This window comes from Trichoplusia ni, chromosome 20, assembly GCF_003590095.1.
Source record: "Trichoplusia ni isolate ovarian cell line Hi5 chromosome 20, tn1, whole genome shotgun sequence".
NCBI lineage: Eukaryota > Metazoa > Arthropoda > Insecta > Lepidoptera > Noctuidae > Trichoplusia > Trichoplusia ni.
This window is the reverse complement of record NC_039497.1, coordinates 2151279-2163507: the sequence shown is the minus strand read 5'-3', so window position 1 is coordinate 2163507 and position 12229 is coordinate 2151279. Positions and strand designations below refer to the sequence as shown.

Genomic DNA, 12229 nt, shown 5'->3' with positions numbered 1-12229 from the left:
GTTGCGTGATTTTCGCGAAGTCTTTAATAAATCGTCTATAATATCCTATAAGGCCTAAAAAGCTTTTAATTTCGGTTGTAGTCCGGGGTAATGGATAGTTTAATATGACTTTAATTTTATCGTTATTTGGTTTTAAACCCTCGGGCGTGATTGTATGGCCTACATACAATACTTCTTTACGTATGAATTCTGACTAATAAGTCAGAATTCATACGTAAAGTCCAATCAGATATAAATCCAATAGTCCAATTAGATATAATTGGACTTTAAGGTTGGTTTTACGTAATCTATCAAATATTATTCTTAATTTTTCTATGTGTTCTTGAAGGCTAGAACTATATACTACTAGCTGACCCGGCGAACTTCGTACCGCCTTAGCGTAGCTTTGATGCACTACTTTATTTTGTATAGTTGACCTATCTTAGGTATGAGTACCTATTCAATTTAAACTGGAATCTATAATATCCTCCATGTATAAATTAATCCCTATTTCCCTGGTCTCGCCATATCTGAAAAGGACCTAATTTTATTAAATACAAAACAAAATATATATTTTCATAATAGTGTTTAGAGAATAGTTGTTCTGCCAACATTCTGTGCATTTCCATCAGCAGTAATGGCATCCCGAAGATGAATGTATTCCTCGGAACGGAGTTTTGCCTGGTTCAACCTGATAAATGTCAATCGTTCAGTTTCAACTTTCACATTTTATAATTTTTTGAAAATAATACAAATAGTAAACCTATACAAATTTCGCATATCCTATTATAACTGAATGCAGCTCTGTGGGGATTAAACACAACATTTCTATGTTGATTTCGATTCCGTTGAAGTTCATTTCGCGCTTCGCGTTGCTCATCAGTTTGATTTGCTCGTAGATTTCTTTGACTTGCCGTATTTTGAGTTCTGCGGCCTAAATTTGTACGTCTAGTTGGTGGCATTGTTAAAAACTGAAAATAAAAAGCTCTCATATATTTTCTGTATAACCAAATTGTAATATTATGTAGTCACCAAAAGTTACCAAAAATCGATATGAAGCTGTCAACTTACCGTAATTAACAAACAAAAAACTTCTTAGTCTTTATAACAAAACAAACTTTATCAAAAACTTAGAAAGCGGTTATGGATGTGATGCCACAGATTACCACAGTTTTTTTTTTTAACTGGCTTGGCTGTTCAGCCATTCGCCAATGACGCCAATGTCAAGTTAGGGAAACAGATACTACCACAGATTACTAAATAGGATCTGTGAAATTTGTATAGGTTTACTATTTGTATTATTTTCAAAAAAATATAAAATAGTGCAATAGAATTTAATTAAGTAACCACGTTTCCGAACAAACGATGCTCTTTTAATATAGTCTATGGCTGTGAATGACGTTGACATTTGTAAAAAAAAAAAATGACATTCGTAACGCGCGTTTTTTAAAATATGCAAAATTAAATGTATACTTTTCAATATTTCTGAGAGATTTTCTTAATATTTTTTTCCGTAAGAACCATCCTTGGACTTCCACAAACATTTAAAAAAAAGAATTATCGAAATCGGTTCAGCCGTTCACACGTGATGCCATGACAACGCGAAACGGGTTTCATTTTTATATATATAGATTATATCATCCAAGTAGACCAAACAATGTATACCCTGTAGTCCGCGTAATACGTTGTCCATCGCGCGTTGGAATGTCGCCGGTGCGGTCTTTAATCCGAACGGCATCCTAGTAAATTCATAATGACCTGCTTGGGTACTAAACGCAGTTTTCTGTTTATCTTCTTCTGCCATTTCCAATTGATGATAGCCACTTGCTAAATCTAGGGTTGAGAAATAACAACTCTTCCCTAGCTTATCAAATAAGTCATTAATGTTTGGCAGGGGATATTTGTCGTCTATTGTTATCTCATTAAGTTTTCGGAAGTCTATTACTAACCTATATTTTCTTTCGTTTGTGGCATCCAGTTTTTTTGGTACTAGGTGTACAGGGGCACTCCATGGAGAGTGTGACTCTTTGATAATATTATCTTTAAGCATCTTATCTACTTGCCTATTAATTTCTTCATTTATTACATGTGGTTGTCTATAAGGCCTAATAAAAATGGGATCTTCATTTACAGTCCGGATGTGATGTTTAACTTCGTTTGAAAAACTTAACGGTATTTTTTCCGAATAGAATATATCTTTATATTCTTTACATAAGTTTTGTATTTTCGTTCGTTCTTCGTTATTCATGTGATCTAATCTTAGTTTACTTAAATTTTCCGTTAATATTTGATCTATCTCTAAGTCATTATTTATTGTATTAAGAACTATTTTTTCGCTATTATATTTTGTTACTTTAAAGGGTTTAGTAATTACGATTGATACTTCTTTATCCAAGGTGTTCTGAATAACCGTGGTTGCAATACCGTCTATACAGTTTACTAAAGCGCTAGGCATTCTAACACCGTTGCAAAAAGATACATAATTTAATATAGCGTCGCCATTATTTAAGTTAGTTGGGACCCTTACGCGTTGTTCACATCTAGGTGGTATTATTAATTCCGTAGGTACGTTATAGATCATAGGAATTTGCGTATTTTTTGTGTATAATATATTATTTTCCATGTCTATCATAGATCCTAATTTTTTCAATAAATCGCTACCAATTAATCCGTCACATTTTCCATCTACATCATATTTATAGAATTTGTGTGTTTGTTCCGAATTAAATATGGGAAATAAAGGGATTATCATTACCTCATCGTGTCTACTAGACGCGTGGGTACTATGTACTTCAAATGGTTCATAATAAGTGCAATTAGCAAAATATTTATCGGCTTTAGCTGGGCTAATAAAGGATCTACTACTTCCAGTATCTATCATAAATTTAGAGTCAATTTCCGGTATTATAATGTGAGGTAAATTTAATTTAGGATTATAATTTAATTGTATTACCTCTGGTTCTGATCGCGAACAGTAATATGAAAATTTTCAATGCTATGATTTTCCTCTAAGTTATTAACCTCACAATATTCTTCATAATTTTCGGGGCTTTCTTCCTCGTTAAAGTATGAGTTTTCAGGCTCATAGTTTTCTGATTCCGATTCATTTTCGTTCATATTAAAGAGCTCATTTATTTTAAAACCTTGAGGTTTAGGTTGTGGGGCGGTACGCATGCTTACATCCGTAGATATTTTTTGTTGTAGATTTTGCGGACGATATCCGAATTGATTATGATTTAAATTGGGTCGGTATCCAAATTGTTGCGGGTTTTGGTTTAATTGCGGTCGGTATCCGAATTGTTGAGCATTTTGATTGAATTGAGGGCGATATCCGAATTGTTGAGCATTTTGGTTGAGTTGAGGGCGATATCCGAATTGTTGCGGAGGGTTATTGGGCTTAAAACCTATTTGGGGGGTCGGAGTTAGTTGTGGTTTAAATGTTGCATGCTGCTGTGTCTGCATTTGAGGTTGCAGACTTTGGCTGATTCCATATTTAAATTGGGGCTGTGGTATATTAGTAGGAAATGATGTTTGTGGTCTCATCTGAAGATTATTAGGCATTTTTGTCATTTTATTCCTTGTATTATATTGATATAAGAAATTAACTTCCTCCAAGACGATACTTAAAGCCTCCTCTAGTGTACTACAACCTTTTAGTCTTACAATCCTTAATAAGTCTTCAGTGAGATTGTAAAGAAATACGTTCATTGACATGTTGTCGTATATAATCACCTTGCTATTTCGGAGATTCACATCTTCTATTAAATTAACTTTAGCAATCAACGTACTTCTTACATGTTGTATTCGATTACAAATATCTAGATAAGATTCGCCATTATTTATTTTTAAGGTCTCTAGTTCAATTGCGATACATTCCTCGGATCTAGGATCACCAAAATGTTGCTCCAATGCCCTTTTTAGTACGGGCCAGCTCTCTAAGTCTTGTCGTTCACTTATCAAAGCTGCCGCTCTACCTACTAGCTTAGAAGTAATTACATGAAACACGTACAGGTCTTGATCGGTGTTCCCTCTTATCCTACAGCAATTAATAACATATTCACATTTCCTAATGAACAAATTTAGTAGCTTTTCGTCACCGTCGAATTTGGGGATGACGCTAGCAATTTCCTTGGGAATCTTAGCAATATTTTCCATATTTATATATTAATAAACAATTAAGATCTAACTTTAGTCAAGATTTTAAACGAATTTATACTAAATTAATAACTTATTTCTAACTGTCTTTAGAAATCTAATAGATTTTTTCTATGTTTTGAAATAATCTATCGCGATATCTAGACACTTAACTCTATTTGGAATAAGATAGGGATAGAAAGGAATAGCTATTTGGGTCTACTCACAGACTGCCCATGTCTCTCCGATGAGTCCCGCTGTCTCGTGCCGCCTCGCCTTCCGATGTACCTTCGACTAATTTATTTGGTTCGCGAATTTCCGTTTAATTCGTTAAACGAACGTTGAATTCTCACTGATTTTTAGTGAAAAACTACGCGGAAATCCTACCGGCTGCGCCAGTCAAATTCTATGTACGCCGGAGGACGTTTTAAAAATACAAGTTTTGATTAAAGAACGTTTATTCCCGAACACTGATCAGCTAAGACTAACTTAATTCTACTTAAAATCTAATACATTCAACTGTCCAGGCTGGTGGTCCGTTCTCGCAACCCACCATTTAACATGATCCAAACACATGAAACTAATGTATGTCTTAATGCGAACTGAATATATAAAAATAATGTGCATTGTAACTGATCCCCACATAATGCATTAAAATACTGATGTTTGTACTTTATTGTGGGAACCTCTATGCATTACTAGATACCTTGATTGGCAAAGTTGTCTTGTTTGACGGTAATAATTGTTTGTTTACATTTGAGTTTGAGTGTTATTTCTGTAGTGATTTATATGTAAATTCGTGTTTAAAAGCGATTAATATCAACTATTATGAAGGATTTAGTATGATTAAGTGTTCATCGGCGGGGAAAACGTAAATTCTTTAATCATAACAGATCTAACCACACAACAGCCTGCTAAAGATTTGTGTTACCTATTTATCAAACAATCAATAAAAAGCACTTATAGGTCTGTAAACAAAACTTGATATTTGTTCTTTTTCAAACAATAATAATAGTTGATGTTGTAATAATCATTATAAATAATTTAAAAACAAAAGACCCGCCTGCATGGATAACTACAATTAAAAATCAACTGAAAAGACTGAAACAAGATAAAAATTCAATGATAAGGTATTTAAAAAAGCAATGATTAGGTAGGTACTTAAAACTAGAAACGTAAATTGAAACACTACAAAACCTATGTACCTACGTATTGTACACTTAGAAATATCAGCACGGTAGTCTTTCAATTGAAATAAATCAAATGAAATTAAGTGCTTCTATATGATAAATTATTATCTCTTTGCGCATGCCTCCGACTGCAATTCTGTTTATACTGTTGCAAAAAGCTGTTTGATTGACAGGTCCAAAAATCCTATCGATGTTCTCGTCGGTGCGGATTCTATGCGTGGAGTCGCCTGGGCCCTTCCTAGCCAGTATGCGGCCTTGAAAACTGGAGAATTTAAAAAAGTGCTCGTAAAAGATCTACCAAAATTAGGATGAACCAAATGAAGGTAAAGATTTTGTTCTTACTCTTGTGTGGTGGTGTTTATGAACCACAGGATGTGATAGATATTATCTTTATTAAAATATTAGTGGTGCCCCGTGGTTTCACCCGTGTGAATACTGAGGTCCCGTTTCCAGTGCATTTTTCTCACCGTTACAACCAACCCTGAACATCAACAAACATAAAAAAAGAATTGGGCAAATTGGTCCAGGCCTTATTGAGTTATGCACTTACCAACACATTTAGCGATTCATATTTATGTATATACTATCTGACCCAGCAAACGTTGTTTTGCCGAATATATTTTTTCTAGATGTATGTATTTTTAATGCCACATTATAAAAATGTAAAAACAAAAAAAATCGTCCAAAAAATAAAATATTTTTTTAGTGTGGGCAACCCTTGTCACTTAGGGGTATGAAAAATAGATGTTGTTCTATTCTCAGTCCTACCCAATATGTATACAAAATTTTATAAGAATCGGTCGAACCGTTTCGGAGGAGTACGGTAACTAACATCGTGACACGGGAATTTTATATATTAGACTAGCTGACACCCAGCAAACATTGTGTTGCCTAATAAATTATTTCTAGTTGTATGTATTTTTTAATGGCACATTATAAAAAAATAAAAACAAACAAAATATATATTTTTTGTGTAAGCGATAACTTAGGGGTATGAAAAATAGATGTTGTTCTATTCTCAGACCTACCCAATATGTATACAAAATTACATAAAAATCGTTCGAACCGGTTCGGAGGAGTACGGTAACTAACATCGTGACACGGGAATTTTATATATTAGATTAGAAGACTAGCTCACCCGGCAGACTTCGTACTGCCAAATATAGCCTGTCAAAATGATTTGTAATGTGTAATTTTTTTGTTCCTACATATTTTATAGTCGGGGCAAAAAATTCACCTGAACAGATCCGTCACCCTGGTGATAGGGCGTTGTGAATAAGAAATATAATTAAATAAAACATATATAAGCATTTTAAAATAAGTAATCTCTTTATTGTTAATCAAATGAATCTTAATCAATCAAACAAAAATCAGTTTTATTTTCATTGTAGTGCTTTGTGATATACGATTTTTTTTGTTTGATTATCTGGAGCACAGACAAACAAATCTGATGGTTTTCCAACACGGGAACAGGTAACATACAATTGACCATGAGAGAAACATGGGTGTTCCAGATGAATACCACAAACACTTAATGATTGCCCCTGGGACTTGTTAATGGTCATAGTAAAAGCAAACCGAACTGGAAACTGTAGTCGTATAAAGTCAAACGGCACATCATTCGGAATCATAGGGATGCGCGGTATGAGTACGTCTTCTCCTTTATACTTTCCTTTCAGTATAGTTGCTTCTATCACGTTGTTTAGTAATTTTTTTTATCGCTAACCGTGTGCCGTTGCAAAGTCGCGGTTGGTTGATTTTTCGCAACATTATAACTACCGATCCAACCTTTAGTTGAAGATTGTGAGGTGGCAATCCTGGCAAATCCAGCGAGTTTAAAAATTCTGGTGGATAGTTCACTACATCATCTTGGTTAGTAGCCGAAATAACTGATTTATATATCCTCGATTCGCCTGTAATTTGTTCTTGTATTTTTAAATTTAATTCATTTACATCTATGTTTTTGCAGCCAATATAGGTCGTTCGCTCAACCAATCATGGTTTCTGTAATTTTGAGAAACATCTGGAAACACCTTCTGAATAAGTTCATCTTTTGATCGAGTTAGCTGACAAAAACTTTGAGGAATGTTAATGCAGCCAGTCAACATGTCTATAGGAAATTTGCCATTACCAATGTCAATGAGTTGTTTAGAGAAAATGTTTCCAAATTGGTCATTTTGTAACTCGACACGCTTATTCTTGCTTAAATGAAGTACTTTGACATATTTCCACAAATTGGAGGACTTTAGACATGCATTGATTTCATCAGCTGGTGTTGATCGTGGAATCACTGGCAATGTTTGACGAAAATCTTCTGCTAATAAAATCATTGCACCACCAAATAGGTTATGATTGCTGCTTATATCTTTTAATGTTCTGTCTAATGCCTCCAAAGATTTTTTATGTGCGCTGTTGCCAATTTTGGGGAAGATTCTTAAACGCATAATTATATCGTGCGCTCCTTGCTTGTATAGGAACATCTCATCAGCACAGCATGGTTTTTCGCGTGGGAAATCTACAGTCACGGCGCTTAACGCGATACTGGACCGAGTTACGAGCACCGCGGAGAATTATGTTCAGTTAGTATTGTCAGATATCTCGGGGGCCTTCGACAACGCGTGGTGGCCCATGATTCTGGTCAAGGCTAAGCAAGGCGGATGCCCGCCAAATATTTACAAAATTCTGGTAAGTTACTTTACCAACAGACGTACTTCAATGTTCATGGGCGGCCAGGCGGTGTGGAAGATTTCCACTATGGGATGCCCCCAGGGATCTGTACTAGGCCCGACGCTCTGGAACCTCCTTTTTTTTATGGGACTAGCCCGCCACACATGCCCGTCATTGCAACTCCTGTAAGCCAGGATCTACAATGAAACCAACGAAAACCACCGAAACACTTAAGTTCGGTGTGTCCCAGGGGGAACAATTAACTGCCTTGGAACCCGCTACGAAATTAATCAGAAATAGTAAAAAGGAGGAGTAAGAAAAAAAATATTCCACTTCCCTCCATAGCAAGCAAGGGAGGCAAAGGAAGAAATATAGCTAAATGTAGCAAAGAAAAGATATTGACAACTGAGTTAGGCACAGTTATCAGGCACCATGGATATAAATTATAATTTAATGTTAGTTATTTTGATTCCAATAATAGGTATGACAAAAACGTCTGAAAGCACGAAAATTTGCTCTGGTTGCAACGAGGTCCTCATAGTAAACAACACCAGATGTCGGCTGCAAACTATCTAATAAGATGTTACGTTCGTGCTGCCATAGACCACACTCCCACAGAATATGATGTGCAGTTTGCTCGTATTCACTGTTTGCTGTTGAACACTGACATAATGGTGAAACGACAAGTTTAAATGAAAATAATTTGCTTTTAAAGTTACCATGACCTGTAAGGACCTGGGCTACACAATGATCAATCTCCATCCAAGTCCTCTCCAGCCGCTCATGAACGGACGGAAAAAACTGGTAGAGGTGACGGCCCTTAATAGACGTTTCCCATCTAACCTGCCATTCCACCATCAGTTCCTCGGAGACGTCCGTTCGCGTTTTAAATAATCTATCTATCTTTCTACGCTCACGATACAGCAAGAAGTCGTTTTTCAAAAATTCTCTAGTGGAATAATATATAGCCGCGCGTCGTTGCATTTCGAGATCAACCGGTAAAACGCCTGCTAGGACGGGCAGAGCTTCATTACTTACAGTGCGATAGGCCTTACACAAGAATATCAACGCCAACCGTTGGCTTTGAAGCAGTTTACGTCTTGCAGCGCCTATTGTGGCCCTATCGGCCCACACCGGCGACCCGTAACAAATACATCCCAGGTATGTTGCTGCGTAGATGATCTTCAAGGTGTTAAATGAAAGTCCCCAAGTTGACGTGGAAATCCTTGACAAGGCATAAAAGTTATTTTTTGCTTTTTCTCCGATTAATTTTATGTGCTCAATAAATGTAAAGTTTCTCTCTAAAACAAGACCGAGATAACATTAACTGAGATTCCATTAAATTTAATGCTGGGAGACGATTTTAGATTCCCTTTGAGAAGCAATTAAAACGTTTTGTGTGGTGCAAAAGTCAGGCGGTTTCGTTTTCCCCAATTAGATATTAGACACAAACTTGTATTAGCTAAATTTTCGAGCCCGGCTCGGGTATTCGATTTAATGAGCAGTAGGCCGTCATCCGCGTAACCCGTAAGTGGGCAGCCGTGAGGTAAAGGAATCGCGAGAAAGTCATCGAATCCTAAATTCCATAGGTAAGGGCCTAACACCGATCCTTGAAGACATCCCAAGGTCAATGCCTTCGACACAGAATGATGACCAAGTTTAAGTTTGGCTGATCCATGTAAAAAATAGGAATAAATTAGTCGATAGATGTTACTACAGCAACCGCGTGATTTTAATTTAAGTAGTATCATTGGCCACCATGCGTTGTCGAAGGCACCGGAGATATCCAAGAAAACACCCAAGACGTAGTTCTCGTCTGACAAATGCACCAGTCTCCTAACCGAGATTGCCGCGTCTACAGTTGATTTCCCTATTGTAAATCCGAATTGATTTTTGTGGAATTTTGGTCCGTCCGGCAGTAATCGTGGGACAATAAGGCGCTCCAGTAATTTACCCAAAGATGGTAGCAGGGTAATAGGTCGATAAGATTTAGGGTCGTCCGTCGCCTTATCGCCACTTTTCGGGATAATTCTAATAAAGCCCTGACGCCATACACGAGGGAAAACGCCTTCAGCAATACATTTGTTGAATACCGTTAAGATACAATCGCCCGATACCTTCCATGCCTCCTTTATCACTCTGTTAGAGATTTTGTCTTCTCCAGAGGCTTTATTAAGAGACAGTGATCCAACAACAGTGATAAACTCGGCAGCAGATGGAAGGTCTGACATTGGAGATGTAGGAACATCGGTAGCGAATGCTCTTATTTGCTGGTGATAATCGTCGTCGGTGTTTTGGTGGTCATCCGGTATAAGAGCGTTTAGAAGTGCTTCCGTGGTCTCCTCGATCCCAACGGTGTGTATGTTATTAATTTTGATGTTATGTATAAATGCGAGGTTTAATGATCTATTAGCCTTGAACTCGTGGTATAAAGGAGACCACGGGCCCTCCTTATCCAGTTTTTCGACAACTTTACGTAATAAATTACCCTTAGATTTTTCAATGGCAGCTCTATAACGCGACCGTGCGATTCGAAAGGAACTCAAAGCAGCAATAAACACATGTCCGGTTATTTGACGTTTCTTAAGAACATTAAGTGTTTTACGCGACTTTCGGTACAGTTTGCGTTGTTCAGTGAGGTAGCCGCTCCACCAGTCACATCTGCGTATATTGGTCATAGATCCGCGACCAATGGCTACATCAGCACAGTAAGTGAAAGTTGCTGACAGAATCTCAGCACTCTCTTCCGCTGACAGGCCGTTACGAGTGAAGTCTTTGGCATGACATGCAAAACAGGTACGAAAGAAGTCCCAATCAGCATTCTTTGTTTTATATCTATAGTCACCGTTGACGAAATTACCATGAGAACCTCGCGCCACGCCTGACGCAAATTCGTACACAATCAGGCGGTGGTCACTACAAGACGCGTCTGGAAGGACACGCCACTTATCTAAGCGGACGTCTGCACTTGAAAGTGTGACGTCAATAGAAGATTCGCCCATTTGGCTGCAAAAAGTAGGTGGTGCTTCAGGGGTGTTGTGAATTGATTAATTCATTTCAGCGAAGAAATCCTCGACAGCACATCGTCGATCAGTATCGGTAGCCCTAACTTTGCCATACCATAACGATGACGACGCATTAACGTCTGCGCCTATAATAATCTTACAGCCGGCAAGCGACCGCAAGACATGGCGAAGATGGTGTATGTGAGGAGCAACAGGGTCAGAGTATTGAAAATAACAGCTCACAACGTAGATTTTAAAAGACGCAGTTGAGACCTCCGCTACGGCACAGTGTGACGTCATAAGATCTTGCGTCGAAGTTACCGTGAGGTTACTTTTACGCGAAACGTAAATTCCGGCTCGTGCCTTGCTATTCAGCTGCACGACTTTATTACGCAAACTAGCATTTTGATATTGTTCTTGTATTAAGATAACGTTTAGTCTATGGTCTACTATAAGTTGTTCTAGTTCCGACGTCGCAACCCTATCGTTATGGAGATTTAACTGCCCTATAATAAGCCTATCCATGATTTTAATAATTGGTACTTAGAATCAGCTGTTCGAGTTTGTTTTTATAAGTCGGACAATCCTGAGACCCGGTACGATGGTCACACGGTTTCTTGTAACGTTTGCACGCTACACAAACAGGTTTAAATTCAGGCTTATCCTTCTCAAGGCAGTCCGTCGTCTCATGCGCTCCAGCACAGTTGGCGCAGGTGGGAGTTTTATTTGTGCAATACTTCCTGACGTGCCCGTATTCCTGACAGTGATTGCAACGCACCAATTCTAAAACGTCTACAAAACGACAAGGAGCCCAGTCTATAAACAATTTCTCCTTGGTGGCTACGACGGCAACATGCCGTATCGCGGAATCAATTTCTATGCCTATCCATTTACGGCCGTGATTAACCATACGCCGACGAATTACGCGAGTATTTTTAATAAAATCGTCTTCGGTAACCTTTAGTTCGCCCTTAATGTTTTGACGGTAAAAGCTGTCAAAAAAGTTTTGTCCTCCATACAGGCAGGGACATCCTTGACTAATATACGGAACCTCCTGCTGGATGACATCCTCAGACTACCGATGCCAGTAGGCGTCAGTATGGTAGCATACGCTGACGACATCACGATCATTGTTGAAGCCCCATCACGGGCAGCAATTGAGAGAAATTCTCAGTCGGCCCTGGACGCGGTTTCCGCTTGGGGAAGGCGGAACCGCCTTAGCTTTTCACCGGCTAAGTCTCAGACCTTTACCAT

The 12229-nt window shown here is 37.9% G+C and overlaps 1 protein-coding gene across 1 annotated transcript; it reads right to left on the bottom strand.

Annotated features, from left to right (window-relative positions):
• Nucleotides 1-208: 208 nt before the first annotated feature.
• LOC113503939 lies at nucleotides 209-10972 on the bottom strand. Its single transcript, XM_026886084.1, has 3 exons — nucleotides 9694-10972; nucleotides 1612-2940; nucleotides 209-345 (listed from the first exon to the last, which is right to left on the bottom strand). The coding sequence occupies exons 1-3, from the start codon at nucleotides 10970-10972 to the stop codon at nucleotides 209-211; spliced, it is 2745 nt and encodes a 914-aa protein (XP_026741885.1).
• Nucleotides 10973-12229: the final 1257 nt, after the last annotated feature.